General features: G+C 35.8%; 1 protein-coding gene across 3 annotated transcripts in view; it reads left to right on the top strand.

Moving 5' to 3' along the window:
• EPHA3 (EPH receptor A3) overlaps positions 1–21,895 on the top strand; it is a 192,328-nt gene that overhangs the window by 155,276 nt on the left and 15,157 nt on the right. For all 3 annotated transcript variants that reach the window (XM_026036932.1, XM_026036933.1, XM_026036934.1), the window contains exons 10-14: positions 4,757–4,942; positions 7,763–7,824; positions 10,096–10,305; positions 19,099–19,248; positions 20,789–20,982. In XM_026036932.1, coding sequence (XP_025892717.1) covers positions 4,757–4,942; positions 7,763–7,824; positions 10,096–10,305; positions 19,099–19,248; positions 20,789–20,982 — 802 coding nt within the window. The remainder of the gene's footprint in view (positions 1–4,756; positions 4,943–7,762; positions 7,825–10,095; positions 10,306–19,098; positions 19,249–20,788; positions 20,983–21,895) is intronic.

Genomic DNA, 21,895 nt, shown 5'->3' on the forward strand with positions numbered 1-21,895 from the left:
AGTGTACGTTCGAATGAAAGGTTAACCAAAATTCATCAAATATACATTCTGAAATTGGAGGAACAGTTTTCTCAGGAGCCTGAAAAAAATAATTTCCTAAAAGTCAGGGGTTTTATGAATGTTGCTGCACTCTMCTTCAGAGGCAGCAGCACTGGGTTCAAAACCAGCAGTTCCTCTACACTGAAGCTTCCTGCACTGCTGTAATGTTCAGCATGYGGTAGCTTATGCATTCCAAGTGTTATGGAATACCTGTGATTGGCAGTTGGTGCTTCCTAGCTTGCTTTGGCAGGAACATTCTCTTCTTTCCTCCCAAGAAGCACAAAGGCATTTCCTGTCTCTTACTTGAGTTCCTGACTTAGAGTGAATGATTTGATCATTTCCTACATTTCTCCTTTACAAATGCAAGTACAAATGAAATTACAAAAATAAGGATTTGAGAAGGAGGGATTCATTTAACTATATTGGAGTGTGACATAGGTAACCAGACATTTAAGTCACACAAATAATCTTGATATTCTGAGATATGTTTTCCAAATAGTTCCTCACAGTTTTAGAGAAAAATCTCTGAGAAAAAAATACAAAGCAGCTTACATAGTTTTGAGAATGTACATTTGAAAATGCAACAAGGAAATCTTCCTATCTAAAAGAAACTCAAAAAAAAAAAAACCTCAAATGATTTTAGTGAAAGGCTAAGCATAAGAAAATTCGGATCAGGAGCCATTTTTTTCCTCATATTTTTATTATAATAATTTCTTCCCTTCTTACTTGGAACAACAATGAACTGCCTATTTTTATGGACCCAGGTGAGCAAATCACTATAAAGGTTTAAACCAATGGGGTCACAAAAGAATACAGTGGGAAATCAGTTCCTGAGTTGGGATAGGGTTATACATTTGCTTTACTGGACTTGAAAACAAATGTTTTCTTTTCTTTCAAACTTCAGACAAACTTCTGTCATTTAGGGGCCTCTTATCCCTTCCTTCCTGGCAGAGGTTGCAGTGTCTCGATGAGGCCCAGCAGTGTGTCACCATGATGTTGATGAGGTTCACAAGGTCTCTGCAGCGTTCAGCATAGCTGCCTCTTCCATTCTGTGGGAGTTCTGTGCACAGCAGCACAATCTTGATTTAAAATGCAGAAAAGTAAGGGAGCAGCCAGTATCACAGACTCATCTATTACTTGTCCCTTGGGTTGAAATGCACAACAAATGCCATTCACTGATGCAGTAAAGAGTCTATTATTAAAAAAAAAAAAAAAAAAAAGGAAACAATGTCCTGAAGAGATTTGTGAAATATACAGCCCTCCTAATAATATCTTTTTGCTTTCCATATAAAAAAAACATATTGGTCTGCCAGGCAAATTGTACAACGTTCGTAGCCTATTTAAAAACAATAAGTAAAATTTTAGAAAGCTTTATTAAAAAAGAACTAAGATCATCTCAAGTTCTGAAGGTTTTTCTACCTTMTAAGCCATACACAAATCCTCACTCCTGAAAACCATTTTGTTATGAGATCCAAACCATTTCTTAGTGGGAATGTATTAGGGGAGTGTTGCTGGAAAGAGATGTAGGTTAAGTGGATCCACTATGGATACTGGTCAGACTCGTGTCATCCATACTCCACTGTTTATGAAAGAACCAACAGGTAATGTAGTTGGCCTGCTCAGCAAATTTCTTACAGTTTATTCAAAGATTTGTTCATGTTCTTTGAAACTTCAGACAGTAAAACAATGCTTATGTAGTGGCCAACAGATTCCTTTCCAAAGAAGTAAAGTCTTTTCATCTTCACAGACAAGAGTAGGCTTTGTTGCTTGCTTGCTCTGAAAGGTCCAGTTATCAGTATGAGTGGWTGTAGCATCCACTGGAATCAATGGCTTTCTGGGATCCAGTTAATTACCCAAGTTCCAAATTGAGCAGCCCCTGCTAAATGGGACATAGGTGATGCGTGTCACCCATAACCTTTTTATTCCTCAAAATCAAGTAACAAGCAAGCACCTTATCTAGTGAATCTACTGAGAAACGAAGGATTAATTGCTTGCTGAAGTCATAGATAGAAGCTTTGCTGACAGTGAATGAACAATAGTTTTCAGAGTCTAGCTTGTTACAGATTTTGGGGCTGTTAAAATATATAGAGAAGTGAGTACAAACCTGAACATCTCAAGGTTTATTTTAAGCACTTTTTTTCCCTTTTTTTTCCCCTTTCCYTGTTTTTTTGAAGATATGCTTTGGTCTTCCTCTTTGCGGTGTTCCAACAGTATTGAGCAGAGTTTAGTATTTGAACTGAAGCAGTGTTTGCTTTTGAGAAAGTTCACTGGTCATTTTAGCTTGCAGATGTTGAAAGTTTTAATTAAGAAGTCTGACTAGAACTCAACACCCTTTAGTTACTAGTAATAGCTTTTACAATTTATTTTCTGAGCTATTGACCATCTTGTCACCATGAAACACTAATAACATTAGAAACAGCGGATGTAATGAGCAATTTTACTAGTACGTTCCTGTGTATCTAAAGRTATATTTTGGAGAGATAAATATAAAGATATATTCTTGGGAGAGAAGATATATATATGTATGTATATATAAAGATATTTACTATTCTTAATCTTGGGAGTTATTACATTAGCAGCRTGATATCATGCCTAGAGGATAGGGCATATCAGTTGCTGGTAATAAGGTGTGGAGACTTCAGTGTTGTTGACCTCCAAGATGGCCTGGGTTACCAATAGAGAAAAGTTATTGCCATAGGAGGTGTATGTTCAGTTTTTCAGTTAAATTTTGTGTCTAAGAGAGGAATCTTAGAAAATAAGGTGAAAAGTGACCTTGACAAGTTATCTAATCCATCTCATAGCCCAAATCAGGACTTGTTATGTACCATTCCTGATAGATTCCTTACAGTCTCCAAGGTGATGTAYTCATAGTCTGGCTGAGAAGCCTGTACTACACTCCAAGTGTCCTTAGTGTTGTTGGTTTTTGTTTTTTTTTTTTCCCTAACACAACTGACTTTTACAGTATTTTACAACGTTTATTTGTCTCTTACATATACAAAAAGGAGTTGTTTCCCATCTTATAGCCATGACTTCCATATGTTAACACTATTTTCATGTCTCTCTCTTCTCAGTCCTTGTACATCCTTGTAAGCCACAATCCCTTGAGCCTTGAACAGGAACACATACAGTCCTGATTTTTAAAATTTTAGTTGTTGCTTCTTTCATCCTTCTTGAATTACCATGTCACATTTGCAAATTGCTGAAAGAAAAAATTCAACCTACAGTGGATGGGCTGAAGGTAGAATCTAAAGCAGATCCTGTGTGATCTCTGGAGTCGATGGTTCAGGAGCATTTCCATGCRAGGTTGTCAATCCAGCACACTTTTCTAAGCGTTAAATCCACTAAAAGTGATATTATTTAAATTTGTCTATTAAGAATGTCTTATATTCTTTCAGGTCCATTTTAGTTTTCACAGATGTTGCTGAATATAAACAATCAGCTGTGCAAATAAAGAGGAAATCATTGTTGGGCAAATGAGCTCCCAGAGCCTTTGCTGTGTAGTTGACTAGTAATGGATTTAGGATCATTATGTATTAAGTGGGGAAAATCTTATGTATAAACAGTGTAATCTCTCTTTCCATGATGTTTCACTTGCAAATAAAAACAAAATTCCCAATTTGCATGAAAATGATGCCAGCTAGATTTAGATTTGTAAYGCTTGTTTGTTTAGAAGAAAAAATTTCTCCTCAAGGTTGCTTGATAAAAATGGCATGTGARCTTTTGGGTTTTTATTCGTTTGTTTATTTTTACATTTAAATCTCACATATTTTGAGAAAAGAACCTACCTAGGTTTTTATTATTAGAAAATAAAATGTTAAAAATATTTCAGCAACACTAGAGATAGGAAGAAAAAATTCAAATAGATAGACCACTTCTTACCTTCTTATTTCTGACATTTTTTATACTCCATTTTACTTTATTGTTCAATTTTTATATATACATATATAAAAACGATATATAAAAACAATATAWATAAACAAGCAGACCTAGTGTTGTTACTGTTATATTTAGGTACTACATGTTGAAATCTAGAAAATATTATTATATGAAATGTAATATCAGGGAGGTGGATAATTGGTAATCAGAAATAATTTACTTCTTAATACTTCAGAACTGAAGACACTAAAGCTTCTTTATGTAGTTTCTTTGTCTTTTGTATTCATTAAGTAAATATAGAAATTTGCAGGAAAATTGTTTTTGTTTTGCCAACATATTTTGTACTTACACATTTGAATGATAAGATAATTTTACTTATGCATTCTTTCTGGGAGTGGCATAACAAATATTAAGCCATGATGTATAAAAGTATAATTCAGTGATTATTCTATTTTTTATTTAGGGATCTCAAGGAATTCATAGTGGGCTATCAAGTCCAATGGGCATGTTGTGATAGTATATATTTGCATGATAAGATACTAGCCAAGAAATGATAGAGTGAAAGTAATCTTCACTGATTTCTTTTTTTTACATATGGCCCTTATGGGGATACATTCTTTCGCTATGAATTATCTTGTTACTTCAGGTGAATTAGTACAATACTTGGAAACTGAACAATCTCCCTTTGGCAGACATGAAGCAGGAGAACAGAAACATGGAAATATGAGAGTTGTCTGTTTGGTGCTCAGGTCTCTGGCCTACCCATAGACATCACACTTCAAGGGCTTTAACTGAATGCTAAACTTTTATTGAAAGCTGATCTTTTCTCCTCATTTTTCAGGGGAATTCGGAGAAGTGTGCAGCGGACGCCTAAAGCTGCCTTCTAAAAGGGAAATTTCTGTGGCTATCAAAACCCTGAAAGTTGGCTACACAGAAAAACAGAGAAGAGATTTCCTAGGAGAAGCAAGCATCATGGGGCAATTTGACCACCCTAATATCATTCGTCTAGAGGGGGTTGTCACTAAAAGTAAGATACAAAGAGTGGGCATCTTTYTTAAAGTGAGGAGTTTAACTTCTGGATAGCTCTTAATTATTATATGGTTCTCTGATTTTCCGTGGAAGAGTAAAATAGAATAAAATTAATGGGATCATCAGTGTTTMTGTTCTGTAAATCCTTCTAGAAATTTTTATGTCATAGCCCTCATGATATGAACCATATTACAGTTGTCTTTCCCAAATATCTTGAAAAAGAAATTCTCTTACATTTTGTTACATTTTTTCTATTTGTGTGGCACTTTTTAAAATAATTTAATTACTCTGCCTGCAGAGTTGTCTGCATTGCTTCTGAATGTGCATTACAAATGCACTCTTTCCTGTATTCTGTGAATGTTAATAATTTTTAGTTGTTGAGTTGTTGCATTCACAGCAGACTACTATCTGTTGCATTGGTCATTTGGAATTGGAGCTGTCTATCACATTTAAGTATAATATGAGAAAGCAAGATATGAGCATGTTGCATTCAAGTCAGTAGAAATCTTTCCAAGTATCTTAAATAGTAATACATGACTTGGGAAAACTGCTCTATGCTTCTTGCTTCCTTGACTTGGAATTATTTGTATCCATTTTGCTGTATAAAATTTTATGACATAAATGCAAGTAAAGATCATCATTTATTTTTCTTTAATATTCCCTAAGGTGGTGGAAAGGCAAGAAGGATTTTAGCTGTTTTATTTGTTTTTTTAACTAAACCAATATATTTTAATTACAAATTAGCAAGGTTTCATGKTTTTTTTTAATGATTGTTAATAAATCACACTCAAATGTGGTAGTCAACACAGCTAATGCGTCATAAATGGAGAATGTGACCTTTTCTTCCATAACCRGATTATTTTTGACCGGTGGCCCTTAGCAGTGAACTAACTTTTCATGATAAGTAGGTCTTCTGAAGAAACACCCAATAACTGCAATTTCCAGGGCCCCCAAAAGAGGACCATTTGATATGAGAACTACTGTGGTGTTATGACATSCCTGACAACACACTGGAGATAGGAAAGAGGTGCACTCTCTAAATAGGACCTCAGTCCTTTGCTCCAAAGCAGAAATACTCCCTTCCTTCACCCTGATTTCTGTTCTGAACTTGCCTGCTACTCTGGTCTCAGGGGTGCCCTGTAGGCAGTAGTCTTAATAACCAGCACACATGTTCTGCTTAGTTTACTAATAATTTACAGCAATTTGTAGCCTGTTAGTATAATAAATTTCGGCAACACTGTTGACACAAGTTGTTATCGTGTATATACGGCTGTGTTTTGATAAATGAATGCAGAATGTTCTTGTAGAGCCACACAGTGCTGCTTCAGAGCATATGCTTCTTATTATGGACGCATTTCCAACCGAATGTGAGTGAAACCCTCCACTAAAGGCATTCTGAATATGGGTGAATAAATAAGTCAAGAAAATGCTCTTTTAATAATTGACAGATTTATCATTTTACTCCAATCTCAATCTTCTAACATGCAGTAAAATTGAGTTTGTAGAGTCACCATGCATAATACTGTCTCCTAGTTTCATTACTACATGGATTTATCATATAAAGTTTTAGATATCCCCGTTAGGATGCTACACTGTGCTTTGAATATCCAGCATCATTTTCAGTAGATTACCAGAAATGCCTTTGAATTAATGTTGCACTCACAGTCTAAGTTCTCTTTCTCAGATTGTATGTTTCTGTTAACAAGACCAATCAAACACCATTTTTTTTGTATATCTTTCATTCTTCAGCCTTTTAGCTATATCGTATCTTAAATATTTCAAGATGAAAGTTTAGATAATTTGTCCACATTGTTTACTGGGTCACCAACTCCATTGCCCATTAGAGTGTCTCCAATGATATAACACATCAGCTGCACAATCAAAAGGAATGTATTTTAACCCAGTAGTCCATGCAAAGAGGACAGAGGATTTTCTCCTGCTWATATTTAACCAATTCTTCAAAGTCTATTTTTTTTTCAAATTCTGAGAAGCTCTATTTGATAGAAATTGTATTTTCTAAAAAATGGGAGTTGTTCCAATAAAAATTTTAAAAAAGAAAAAATAGGGGAAAAAAAAGGAGTTACAGGAGTTGACGCCACTTAGATTTTTTTCATTGCTTTCTTGTTTTYAATTAGACCAGGTACTTCTTTTAAGCCTCAGGCTGTTCAGTTTTACAAGCTGAAATATTACCATGTCTACTATACAAGTCTTTGTCATATTTTTATTGTCAGCATTTCTTCCTATGTTACATATGAAATAATAATTCTTCTTAAAAAACTTCATGCTCTTACCCACTTTCTCCACCACAAAGAGAAAATAAGCAAAAATTTTGAAAATGTTATGAAATAATAAAATCTGTGTGATTAGCAGGACAATGACCTTCTTCTGGAAATTTCCCCATAATAGCAATAATTTTTTTTTATTCCTTTATCACATAGAATTTCCTCACAAATTCTTCACTGCCTTACACAATATCTTAAGGAGGAAAGAAGGGTTTTGCAAACTTACTTGTCTAGACAAGTCTTACTTATGTAGACAAGTCTTTGTTAAATCTTTGTATACTGAAAATTTGGGATGCTTTGCTTGCTTTTTTAGGACTACTAAACAATTATATCAGTGTATGCTGGAAAGACTGTTCTCCTGTATACATCAGTATAATCACAGTTGTATATTGGACAGAGTTTTTTTCACCTGTGCATCTTTTTTTTTCTTTCTTTCTTTTTAAAGGCAAAATTATCCTTTGGATTTCTGAAATACCTATTTTTACTTATTATTATGTATTTATTTTAAATGCTTGACCACTATAATCTACTTGCAGGTAAACCAGTTATGATTGTTACTGAATATATGGAAAATGGTTCCTTGGATAGCTTCCTACGGGTAAGTGCAGTGGATAACTGCATGATACAGGACTGGCTCTTGTTCTGAATTTGTTGTGATTTTTGCTGGCACTCTTACTCTGATTCATCATGAGCTCATTGTTCTTTGATATTTCATTATTTCCATTTGGTTTTGTGTGCATTGTGATGTGGTCAGGAAGCCAGGTAAAAATCTGTTATTCCCTTTTGACTCTTTGCCAGCAGTATTATTCCAAAATGAACAGAAGAAATTGTTAGCTTTATTAGCATACTGTGTCTTTAAAGAGAAATCATTCTGACATATTAAAAAGATTTCTGGGGGGTGAATTACTACTGTAATATTGTTACTCTTACTGGTTGGCAGCCTGTATCTCTTAACCCATTTCCAGAGTGAATGGATTTGTGGAGATGTTAATGGTAACCTAATAATGCAGAGCCAAGGATTTAAATGTGAAAAGTTTAAGGAATAACCTTTTCATGTTTGAAAGATCTTGCTAGCAAACTTTATTAGCCTGTTCTCTGTCCTCAACCTTGGACCAATGCTGTTTATTGATTTATCTTTGTTTTTGGTCAAAGTTGGTAATGAGCCTAAAAAAATGTGAATGCTCCTTGTGTCACCAAGATTTACTTGAGGCAAAACAACAAGTGTGGCAGAAATGAAATCCCATCTGAGGAGAAACACTAATTTTAATTGTTAGAGTAAGCTCAACTGTGGCTGGGCAACTGCATTAGWTCTGCCACGGTTGAATGACATTATCCCCCAAATTCATAACACTGAACTAGACATTTAACCCCAGAAGGGGATATATTGTCAACTCTAGTTTCAGTATATACTATATATGTTATGATGTCCACTGAAGCATGTGAAATACATATAAATAATGTGTCAGTATATCTGAATGAAATATATCCGTACTGAATGATACACATTTTGTTTAGGCTAAAAATCCTTGGAGAAAGTACTTTGGAAAAGGGAATAAATTCTGACTATATGAAACTGTCGTTCAACATGCTAATTTGAGTGTGGGGTTTTTTTTGATTATCATTGCATGAAAACATAGGACAAGAACCTTGTTACTCATTAATATCATCAACAACCCAGGTCATGTAACCCTAATTTACAAACACTTCTTGAAACTAGTTAGTTTGCTTTTTCCCATTACCACTGAGAGGTTCAGCTCCTCATTCCGTTCATGGTTATAAACTTTTTTAGAATTTATAACTATATCTTTTTCATGGTCAATATAGATCCTCTTGTTTTGGCTCTAGTTAAAGAAGCTTGCCTAATACGCAATTGCTAGGAATTTTCTATAATAAATAATTTCTTCATGAAAATGAATTCTGACAGGTTCTTTAAGCAGCTATTATGACATATATTTTTCTAATATTTGCAGAGCTAATATTTCCCCTAAGAAGTGTATTAGTCAAGAATAAAATGAATATAATCAGTCTTGTGGACTGATTCATGTGAGCTTGTGCCACATGGCAGAGCCAGCTCCTATGTATTTAATAAAACTCTGGAAGAGGCAGCAGGAAAAGCTGGAGAGCTGCCTATGATGATATGGTTATAGCAGTAGGAGATTCATTTGAGAGCTGTTCTAAGACATAGTGATGCCTTGTCATCTGCATATCTGTATATCAATATCAAAGGTAGATGTTCATAAAGAACATTAACAGGAACTGGGAGAATTGAAACATTTTTCTAGTGGTAGACATGTATAAATTCATGCAACTATTGCTTTGTAGCCTAAATCACATTGTGTTAAAGGGATTTTTTTTTGAAGTTGAGGAAAACATTGAGGAGTGAGTTTAAATTTTCACGGAACTTGCAAATTTGTGAATCAGATCAGTATTTGCTTTTGTTAAAGAAATGCTTATGTGATAGAAAACTTTCATTATTCTGCTGGCTGAGGCTGTTTCTTTCACTAGCACCTCCTATGGCCTTTTAAAGAAAGCTGGACATCTGTTTTCCTAATGTCCTGACACTTCAGACTCAGAAGTACACACAAATTAGATTTATGTCCCACTTACATATAGGTCCCATCTAGGAAACTGAAATTCAGATAAGAGCAAGAACAGAAAAAAATCTTATCTGAATTAAAAATCTGTCCCTTTACCCCCAGCTAATTCAGAGAATATTTTCACCAAATCAAAACTATTTCCTCATGTGGCATCTCAGTCATGGTCTCCAACTCACAAGCTTTTCACCTGAGAGACTTTCAGAACCTATCAAAAATTCTGTATGGAGAGGAACCTGGACAATCTTTCAAGTTATATTTCAAATGTTTTCCAGAAACACGATGCGCAGTTCACAGTCATCCAGCTAGTAGGCATGCTTCGAGGGATTGCATCTGGCATGAAATACTTATCAGATATGGGTTACGTCCATCGAGATCTAGCTGCTCGYAATATCCTCATCAACAGTAACTTGGTATGCAAAGTCTCAGACTTTGGCCTCTCCCGTGTGTTAGAAGATGACCCAGAAGCTGCTTATACAACAAGGGTGAGTTTGTTATGTTTATCTTTGCCTTTTAGAATTTTCGCTGGTTGCTCTGTCATCACAAAGTTCGTCTGATATCTGAGGGAGTCCTTGAGGCTCACACTCTGTGATACAGAGGCCATCCTGCCTTCCATGTGTTTTACTGGCAAAACCTTAACCTTAGCTTTGTGTGTCTAGGCTACACTGGATGTGTGTATCTACATTGACTTTATGTTTGTTTGTTCACGTCAGTGCAATTGCAAGTGCACTTCTTTGCAAGTGCCCTCGTGGCCAAGAAGGCCAATGGGATCCTGGCTGCATCCAGAGGATGTTGTCATGAGGTCAAGGGAGGGAATCCTGTCCCTCTGCTCAGCTCTGGTGAGGCCGTCCATGGAGTATTGGGGGCAGTTCTGGGATCCCCAGTATAAGAGGGATGTGGAGCTTCTAGAAAGGGGCCAGCGGAGAGCAACAAAGGTGATTAAGAGACTGGGACATCTCTCGTATGAGGAAAGACTGAGTGAGTTGGGCCTGTTCAGCTTGGAGAAGAGAAGGCTGAGAGGGGATCTGATTAATATGTATAATTTCATGAAGGGAGATTGTAGGGAGGAAGGGGCCAAGCTTTTCTCAGTGGTGGCCAGTGACAGGACAAGGGGCAATGGGTGCAAGCTGAAACACAGGCAGTTCCATCCCCAGGTGAGGAGGAACTTCTTCACTGTGAGGGTGACAGAGCCCTGGCACAGGCTGCCCAGGGAGGTTGTGGAGTCTCCTTCTCTGGAGATCTTCCAAACCCGCCTGGATGTCGCCCTGTGCCCCGTGCTCTGAGTGTCCCTGCTTGAGCGGGAAGGTTGGACTAGATATCTCTAGAAGTTCCTTCCAACCTTGAAAATTCTGTGATTCTGTGATTCATTAACTTTAGAAAAAAAAATGGCAGTAACATCCAGTATCTTAGTCAAGTAAAATTTTCAAATTTGCCTAATAAATCCAGTCTCTACTGTGCATACTGGATTACAGAATAAATCAGAAAAATCTTACTATGGGTTTTCCAGGGAAATATAGGGAACATACCTTGATAGCTTTTCAAATCTGTTCTTTAGCTCACATTGTTGTGCTTTCTTTGACCGCTGATAAGTTTGGGCATGTGTTTAAAAATGTGCAATAAATGTCATTTTATAGAACTGACTGCACAAATCTCTTGTGGTCGATATAAAGGCTTTAGTAGGAGAGGGCAGTTTTCACACTCAGTGTAAGTACAGCATTCATGGAAAATAACATAAAGGAGAAATTCCTCAATCCTCCACAGTTCAGTCTGTTGTCTTTCTCTCAGGCAGATATGTACCTGTCTGATGTACTTGCCTGAGCTCTTCTTAAAAACTCCTGTGATAGTAATGGGTGTTAGTGTCTCCTAGGTAAACAGTTTTAGATGTGTGATTTATCTAGTCTCTTATCTAAGTTCTCTTCCCCAGGATCCGTGCCTGCAAGCTAAGGTGATTACTCTTTGCCCTACCATCACTGCACATGGGCAGGTGATCAGTCTTTAAAATAGCCCTATGGGTACATAAAAATTCTTGTGTTCTTCACACACGTGCAGCCACTCTCTTTTAAGTAGTTTTTCCAAACTCCTACCATTCTTCCTGGCTTCCTTTAGATTGTTTTCAACTTATGTACATTTTCTTTAAGTATGACCCCAAAATTGCATACAACTAATACATTTGCAGCACCAAAAATGTCATATTTAACTCTGTTCTTTGTTTCTTATACATGCCTTTTACATTAATATCCCCCTGAGTGAGAACTCCTTTTTCTTTTATTTTTGTTTGTTCATTTTTTCCAAGCTTTGCAACATGGTTGCCTCACATTCTACTCAGATACATCTTTGCCAGGATTACAAGTTAAATTCTCTTACTCCAAAATACATCTGGACATTCAAACTGATCTATAATTTGCTAAGGGCATTTAGAGGAGTACATTAAGAGCCGAGGATGAGTTCCAGATAAATCAGACAAGAAAGCTGCATGGCAAGAGAAAGCAGCAGCCCATCAAACTGCATAGTGTACAGCTTTCTAAAGGAAAATGAAGTGCATGTAAATGATTCATCTCCCAAGTGGGCTAGAGTGAACCAAGATTTATAGGAAATCAATGTTTCTGGTCATTGTTACATATAAGTTTCCCTTGTTCAAGTACACTGCTGGAGTTGTCTTCTTCCCTTCCTTCTGCCACCTATTTTCTAAGCCTACCTCATTATTTACATTTAGATAATGAAATCAGATGGAAAGAAGACATTTTGTAAAGTATATTCATCTGTAAACTCCATYTGGCATTAATGGCATATATGCATACTGCTGCGGTGAGATGCTCAGATAATTGAAATCCCCAAAYACAGCATCAGACAAATCTATTTTCCCTCAAAAGGTAAATAGACTATTGCTTTAAAGCAAACATCACAGGATTCGCAGAAGAACTAAACATCACTAAACTGGTTATGGAGCAGGGGCACTCTGGCACTCTCTGAAAGTCTGGTTCCTAAATATCTGCCACAGATGTGTTACCTTCACCACATCTTGACTGTGTTGAGAGGACAGGACTATCTGCTCTTCAGGTTTCCTTTGAAGTAAATATAAAGTGTAAACAGGCTAGGAGAGGATCCTGAGGATATATTAATTCCCCAGCTCACTTAAAGAACAGGAACCAAGAGTCTGAAGGTTTCTGTAAAACACGTTTCCCTCAGCTGAAGCAGAGCTGAGCTGTGTTCCTTGACACCCAGGCTTTTTCCATCACGCTTGGTGATGTGTTGTCATGTCTGGATACTATCCCTCTCCACCCCTCTCAAAAGAAGAGCCCAGTTAGCCCTCCAGGCATTTGATAAGCACTGCTAAGCAGGTGAAATCCTACCCTGCTCTGTTCTCAGAAGCTATGTCTGAAGGTTTGCATAAATTCTATAAATGTGTATACTGTATCAGTAAATAATCAGTGATATACGTGCTATAGTACAAGAACTCTGAAACATAGTACAAAGATCACAGGTGTGATTTCTGTGATCACATCAAAAAATGTGTGAAATAAAAGGAAACGGGAGCTGAAACAAACCTTTGCTAACTGACAGGGTCATTTTTTAATTCCTAGATTACTGTCACTGATACCACAGAAGACCTTCAGCAGCCAATAGTCTACTTGCTTAAAAAAAGCAGAACCCAGCATGTGAATTGGGCAGATTAATTATTTTATTTTTAACAAGATTTTATGCTGGAGGGGATGTACAGTAATTATCTACAGTCTCTGTACCTGATCAATTCTAATTGAAAGGTCAAGAGTGTATTAAAATTGTCACTGTCAAGTTGATTTGTTTTTATTTCTTATTATTTTTAGGTGTCCATATGGCAAGTGGGTGGACTAATCGCACAATATGAACTGGAAATAAATTTAAGACATCACACATGTACAATAACTGCAATCATGTCACTCAAACTCATAATATTTCTAGTAATCACTCAATGAATTACATTGGWTTGAACACATACACCAGCTCACATCACTGATGTTCATGACATTCAAATGCAAAACACTGTCCAGTTGTCGAATTGCATGCATAACCCAGTTCTCATTAAATCTACATGACTTCAAAAAATAGTCTGCTGTGAAAATAAATATTCTGATAACCTATGTCTTCAAGTAACCGTACCAGAGCAGGGAGGGTATGGTAGGGCACTGCTCTTTTGCATGCCAGAGGCAAGTGCTCTACCTTAAGAAGTTCCTTTCYTTTGTGCATGCACTATTGCAACTATTCACCTACTCAGTGGAGATTTATTGCAGTTAACTCATTTTTCTGTATAGGAAAAAACATCATAATATTGTTAATCAAAGAGTTTGGAGAAAAAAATGAAAACGGAATGCTGCTTTTGCCTGATAAGCACCTGAGAGAGAAGAGGTGCTCTATGATTATTTACCACTTGAGTGGGAGATAATTTCAAACTGAAATAGTCATTAATAAAGGATGAGTATGGAGGTTCAGGTAATTTTCCAGTCCTGACGACAATAAGTCAAACCGATGTCATTCAGATGACACCATCTTGCTGTGTACCAGGAAGACGTGTCCTGAATTAAGCCAGAGTCGTCTCATAATCAATGAATGTCAAGATTTTGCCTTCAGGTTTCCCTGTGAAGYTCTTCTATTTTTTCCAGTTAGAATCCATTTTTCTTGATTCTCTTCTCCCCAGGCCTATGGCTAAGTCCTTGTGATAGTCACTCTGTAACGGATTATAAATCAGAATATGGGAATGGGCTGTTAAGGGCTGGAAACAGATGCCCTGTGCTGTACTGCCAGACATTCTAGAAATAAATTGAGGACTTCATTGGCTTGAAATGAATTATGCTGAACAGTCATATACTGTAGGAATCAAAGCTCCATCTACCGTAGATAAAACCTTTGGTTACTGCTGGCTCACTAATTTCAAACCCCAYGAGTGACTCTCTGACCTAGACTGCCTTGGATTTTTGCCTTCTTACTGCTCAAATCCAGAATGTTTATCAGACTTCATGATGAAATTATTCTTAAAGGGAGATGATGACAAAAAAATATAGAAAGTCAATATTTATCTTCAGAATAAATATAACAAAATATTAACAATTTATATTTTACTAATATTAATAAAATATAAATAAATATAGCTAGTCATACACTTATTTTTATATAAAGAGGTATCAAATACATTTAGGCAAACCTTTTTCTGAGACATAGCTATAATGTCTTTTCATTTAGCAAGCTGGTGATGCATGTTGTATGTTGCCCTGATAGTAGTAATTTTGAAGGGCAAGTGATACCAGCCTGTATTATTAGATAGTGTTTCAATGTTCCAGTGCAGGATGAGCAACAATAATGTTAGGATAAAGAAGATTGAATTGCATGAAAGTCTAATAGACAAATAATTCATAATAATAAAATATAGGTATACTTTTCTTAGCATTTTCATGATACTACTTTATGCAGCAAGTATCATTACACTCATTTTAAATATGGAGCAACAGGGGAAAGTGTAACAACCAAGAGACAAGTAAAGAAATGGGTATGGAAGTATAATTTTCATAGCTCTGACTCTGTGATCTAGGAAAAAATGTTTTGATTTCATTTATACAGGGATTAATTTTACAGTGTAAGATATTTCTGATCYTGACACACCAGAAAATTGAAGAGGTGATACAGGTTATTCCAATGAGATTTGTATTTCTTTAAAATGATGGGGAGAAACATGAAAGAATTTTTTAATAATTAATGATCAYGTATGTTTTTGGAGTTTGAAAGTATTCTGAAAATATATTGAAAATATTATGATGCTTATTTGTCTAAAAAAATATTCTCCAGAACTTAGTTGTTKTCTGTTCTCATTCCTAATTTATTCATAAAATGGGAGAACAAAGTCCCCTTTTAAATACAAAGAGAAGATTATAATTTGTTTGACAAACTGGGGAGCAGAAGAACAAAATTGTAATTTTACAGTGTACTCTGACCATTTTTTTTAATTAGGTGTATTTTAATTCTCTCCTTATTTTACTCCTGTTTATGCTACATGTATCTGTAGATTAGTGCAGAATTACAGCTGATACTTAGCAAAGAGAAGATTCTTTTTGCAATAGAATCTAGGATTGCTGCATCTTCATTTTTTTCACTAAAACAAAACAGAAGGAACTTCATTTCATTAATTTTATAATCTTCCTTATCCTGTAATAAAGCAGGCCTAAATGTTACAAGACCAATGTCATTTTGTGTAACTCTATTTTTTTTTCCAGYTGTATACATGTTTTTTCTGTAAGATGGTACAGGTAAGGACCTGTATATCAAATATATTATTTCCTGTCCTTGCATAAAGTACTTATATTCTAGCCCTAAGCATATTTTGCCATATGACATCTGGCAATTATTTCTCTATAGTTCAGCAAGAAGGTTTCACATTTGTATCTGAACATGAAATTTGAAAAGTGAGCCTTATCTTTCAGGGGAGATCAGATTTTTTGGAGACTAAGATCCAGAGTCTTCCCAAATGACATTTATATTTTGAAGAACTTGTTGCACTGATGTAAGAAAATCAGTATAACAACTCACTGCCTCAAGGGCTTTTTTGATTGATAATATTGTAGGTTTATGTTCTGCTGTCTCTATATTCAAAATGCAACTGACGTGCTTACTGGTGAATGAAATACAACATGGTTATATTGCATGAATCCATTRACTATACTTAGATTCTTTTGAATCGGACCTCACAACCTGACAGTTTCTTTTCCAGAAATACTGATGCCTTCACACACAAATGGAGCCATCAGTAGAAGCCATATATGAAACTTGGGCATTGTCTAGGGTTTGCATTTCTGCCCTAGACAAAAACAGTAAGGATGAACAGTTGCCCATCTCTCACTTCCACTTGACTAGGGTGACTATCTAATGTTCTTACCTCTTAAGTTCTCTCTCCCTTGGACCACCAGAACTCATGGTTATTGATCATCCAGATATGTTATAACTCTTGACAATTTTGTAGACTCCTTCTGAGCTTGCAGGTTGGGCAGGATATGTTGAATTTGGAAGTCTTTATAGTCTGGCTGATGGGATTTTTTTAAACACAAAATGTATTTTTTGCCTTACACCTTACATTTTTGTATCGTATGACCCACAAGAGAATAGCAGAACAAGGTGAAATCGATAYGTAATTTCTACAGATTATTTTTATAGTTTTTAATGGATTTTTTAACATATACATCTACGTATACATAAAAAAAAGATGAAAAAGTGAAATAGATTTCCCTATCATTCCCACATCAGAAAATGTGAATGGATTTGTTGTTAGAAACGTAGAAAATATGAGAGCATTGCTTAGCTCTTACCTATGCCTTGGGCTTACTGAATGACTTTAAACATTTGTAAAATTAGTATAGTATAAATTCTCAATGGAATATGAGAAAAGTAAATTCATTTTTATGTTCTCAGTACTGTTATACAGTAAAGCTGGGAATTACAAATAAAACTAAAATGAAAACTTGATGTGCTTTTTGTGACTAAAGGACATCTTATTATTGATTTCCAGATTTGAAAGAAAGAGACATTAGGGTCTCTAGTCTGGCTTCTGCGTTAAAACAATGGTCTGAATTATTGGTCTGCTGAATGGTCTGCTGTTAATTTTTTTATGTCTGATTCATTGGTCTTGAAGTAATGTGGAGACCCAAAGATTACCTGATTTTAAGGGTTATTTTTGATATTAAGGTTTACCCCTTTGTTGAGCTACACTGAGATTACAGAATAGGATGAGATCCATAAAAAATTCATACCAAGACGGATTTCCTCCTTGAACTCAGTCAGCCTTCTAAGACGTGTCTAACTACATTCTCGAGATCTGAATTACAGCCGGAGTAAAGCGTGTTTGTGTTGCCTATATTTAAGCTCCTTTGTTCATTAGTGCTGCGAAACTGCAGATGCTCCAGGCTCCAGTGTAGGCCGTTTAGATTTCCAGTATTTCTATTGTTAACCAGGATAGCTAAGCTAAAGCTTAGTGAAGCTACACAACCTCTCAGGGAAGCTATACTCCTTATGGAGGAGTAGGCGAGGTCTTAATAGCTTTATATTTTAGTTCTTGTGAATTACTCAGGTCCTCCCACACAGGTTATTGCGAGGATCGCTGTAGGACCAGATGCTGATATAGTGGGGGTTTCAGAGGTACTTCAAATAGCTACAGTTTTGTGTCAGAATATTCCTGTACAGGTTTTTCATTGCTTTAACTGTACGTAGCTTTTAACTCATTGTATCCAAATACATTAATTTCGGAATAATTACTTTAAATAAAGAAAAAATTGCACTGCTGTGTTTGGGGATTTTGTTTTCTCATGCATGACACCTTAATCAGAGCCTTCAAAACCTCTGTCAGACCTGGCACCACTGGAAAACAATTGTCTCTTCCCTCTAATTCTCTTACTGCAGAAAATAAACCTGAGACTGCTTTTACTTTTTACTAATCTGATTTATGGCACTAAGTGGTAGCCTTAATCAGAGATGTTCCTCTAACTATAATATTAATAGTAACACTAGCACGAAGTCTTCTCAGGTATAACTCATTTAATGATGGCTTCTCTTGTGACCATAAAAAATATTTAAGACCACTTCCCCTCGTGACATTTTTGCACTCTCCTATCTGTGCAAATGGTGCCATTAGACTTTCTCATTCTGTGATCATCTCTGTTAATTGTGTCTTAAGTGATCTGTACATGTGCTCATTCTTATGCATTTGGAGGTCTCATCTTAGGTGAATAGAAGAGCATCAAGGCTCCTCATTCTTCTAGGATGGGGTAGAAAACATGGTATCTCTTCTGTAAGTTGTACACCAACAGGGAATTCACCTGAAATGTCTATCCGTAGCCAAATCTGGCCCTTTTATGCTATGCAAAGGGTCTAGGATGTAAGCAAAGACATAGTATTAGCCATTTCCTACTTAATTCTTTATGATAATCTTACCATTTCCCCAACATTTTGTAACTGTAAATCAACAAAATTACTCTTTCTTTATTATTAGGTCTATTATATTACTCATAATATAATATAATATTAGGCACATATATATTCATATGCATACTGTATGCATTCTATACTACATATAGCTTCATAGCTTTTACACTGCAATATGTTTCATTCTATGTCGTATAGAAGATGTTTTCATGACAAAAGGCATTCACTAGCTTAACCTAGAGGAATATAACGATGATCTCAAAGCTTCATTTAAAATAATCAAACAAAACCGTTTTCATTGTATTAGAGTCGAATGGACTTTTATTCTTTTGTTTTGCTCTTAGGGTGGCAAGATCCCTATCCGGTGGACATCACCCGAGGCCATTGCATATCGCAAGTTCACGTCAGCCAGCGACGCGTGGAGCTACGGGATTGTGCTCTGGGAGGTGATGTCGTATGGAGAGAGACCATACTGGGAGATGTCCAACCAGGATGTGAGTATATTGTTGTCTGAGTTATGTTCTCAAATAAAGGATCAAGCTGTGAAAGGAAGTGAAGCATAATGAAACCAGGTGGCTCTGAGTTTTTGACATTGACACTGAGTAAGATGTAGAAATGAAAATTTCCAAATCTCCCTGGTCAAGTAAAAGTCCTAATGAACTTAACAAAATGTTAACATCTTTTTTTAGCAGGGTTTTTTGTACCTCTTGAGGAATGTATTAGAGAATTTTATCACTTTGGTGGCTTTCTGTTGGATAATTCAAACAATTCCACTGCAGTGATGTCAGTCCCTTTTACATTCCTTAGCTTATTGTTAGAAATACCCTCCTTAAATTTCTGTGATCCCCTTTGGTTCCACTTCCCTAATATTCTGTAGAAGTTTTCCATAAATGTCAAATGCACAGAATAAATTGCTGTCAGAGCTTGTGAAAAAAAGAAGCAAGGCATTTCTACTAAGATTTTAATGAAGCCAAAATACTTCTGGAAGTAATCAAGGAWCAACATAGAGAAGTACAGTCATTTGTTTAGAAGCCCTGTGATACAGACTTCTATGCTACGCTGGCAAACTATCTAAGTTTGCAATCCAAGTTATTAATGTATTTCTTAAAATATTTTGCCACAAGCTTAGAATTTTCCAAAATAAGATTTTTTTAATATCTGTCTTTTTTTTTTCTCTCTTATCTTATTAATCCTACGTTTATTCTGCAGGAGTTAATAATGAATCAGATTTTCTAAAGCAAAATCAGTAGACATAGATTTTCCAAAAGCTTACTATATATCATTACCCATACTAAACTTTAAAAGTTGGTAAAATAATTATAGTCAGGCACTCGTTATACTACAGTATATGAAAGAAATAAGAAAAAAAAAGAGAATTTTTACTTTCAAATGAGTACCACTGGAACTCAAGTTAGAGCAGCAAGCTGCACCCGGACAAATGATAAAAGAATTGAATCTCTACTGCCCACCTATATAGTTATATAGGGGATATAGCAGGAGGCATATARTTATCCTTACATAAAGTAAGGATAGTTTTTGGTATTTTCTGTCACTATGAGATCAATAAAAAAAAAAAAATCTTTTACATAGCCTTCAATCCATGAGTGTAGGGTCTTTTGTGAAAAGATAGGTTTATTTTCTGCTGAGTGGAATGTCCACCAAAGACTTTGAAAATCATGTGCTGCTGGGCCTGATTAGGCAAGATTTCCTAAAGTTAGGCATAGTTAAACAAACAACTTACTAACTGTAGTTTTTATTTATGGATTTAGCTTAATCAAATATGAGTTGCTTTTTACTTTCACCTTCCTCAATGTCACATACAGTATCTTAGCTTTCCTTCAGTTCTTTCTGTATGCCTAATTTACTGCCTGGTTTACTCTGCAGATAAACCAGAAGCATTGCACTGCAACACAATCAGTGAATAAACACATTTGTTTGAACATAAAATGTCCATGGTAATGTGGTTCATGGAATTGATAAGAACAAGTGGATGTAAGTGCCTCCAGGTTTTCAAAAACTTTTATCCTTGTGCAGGTAATTAAGGCTGTTGATGAAGGGTACCGCTTGCCACCTCCTATGGACTGCCCAGCTGCCTTGTATCAGCTGATGCTGGACTGCTGGCAGAAAGACAGAAACAACAGACCCAAGTTTGAGCAGATTGTCAGCATCCTGGATAAACTGATCCGTAATCCCAGCAGTCTGAAAATAATCACCAACGCGGCAGCAAGGTGACATACTAGATTTCACTTTGCCCATAACATAAATAAATGTCTTTGTTTTCTTCATCTTCCATAATTAGAATTTGTTTACTTGGTTAACCCACTTTTTCAGCTTTTAGCTGTAGCTGTATGCAATCTTGAAGGCTAGAGGAAGCTTCCTGTCTATATGGAAAAGACATATAATGTTGTTATCTTTATTATTGCTCTTATTTTTCTTGCCAATTTATTATTAATTATTTGAATTGAGCAAAGCAGTTATGCTAAGACTGTGCTACTCATTGTAAGATAGAGCAGAGATTTGCCTCTGTGATTTGTCACTTGCCTCAAGTGATTTGGCCATCATGTGAATTTCCTTTTCCTTCTCTGGACCTTATGTGTTATAAGTACATAGCATTTTGTAGGCTGCATTTAGCTTTTTTTCCCAAGTATTTTGCACTCTTCTCTGACAAATAGSCTTAATATTAATCATATGAATAATCTTTTCATCTTGAATAGTACTCATACTTAAAAAAGCACCTACATTTTCTGTTAGATCAGTGCTATAAATATGAGTTCACTTCCAACACATGCAATGTTCCTAATTGCATTAAAAACATTCATTTATAATCCTGTTTATTCAAAACACTCTGGAACATCACTGTATTGAGACAAGCATTATCTTATTGAGAAAGAGTGGTGGAAGAGTGTGTTGACGCCTAAAGACATAACGAGGATGTGGTGAAGTAAGAGCTTTTGTTAAGTATGGTGTAAGTGAATTGGTTTATATAATGCAGAAAATGCCATACTGAAGTGATCTGAAGAGATCTAAAATTATTTGTGGCACAATCAGTAGTGAGAAATCTTCCATCTGCAAAAGAGTCAGTGAATGATTTACTCTAYTTCTCTGCTGTGGCAGACCTAGGTCTTGGATGGTTGCTTCCAT

This window comes from Nothoprocta perdicaria, unplaced genomic scaffold, assembly GCF_003342845.1.
Source record: "Nothoprocta perdicaria isolate Ctin4 unplaced genomic scaffold, notPer1 scaffold_188, whole genome shotgun sequence".
NCBI lineage: Eukaryota > Metazoa > Chordata > Aves > Tinamiformes > Tinamidae > Nothoprocta > Nothoprocta perdicaria.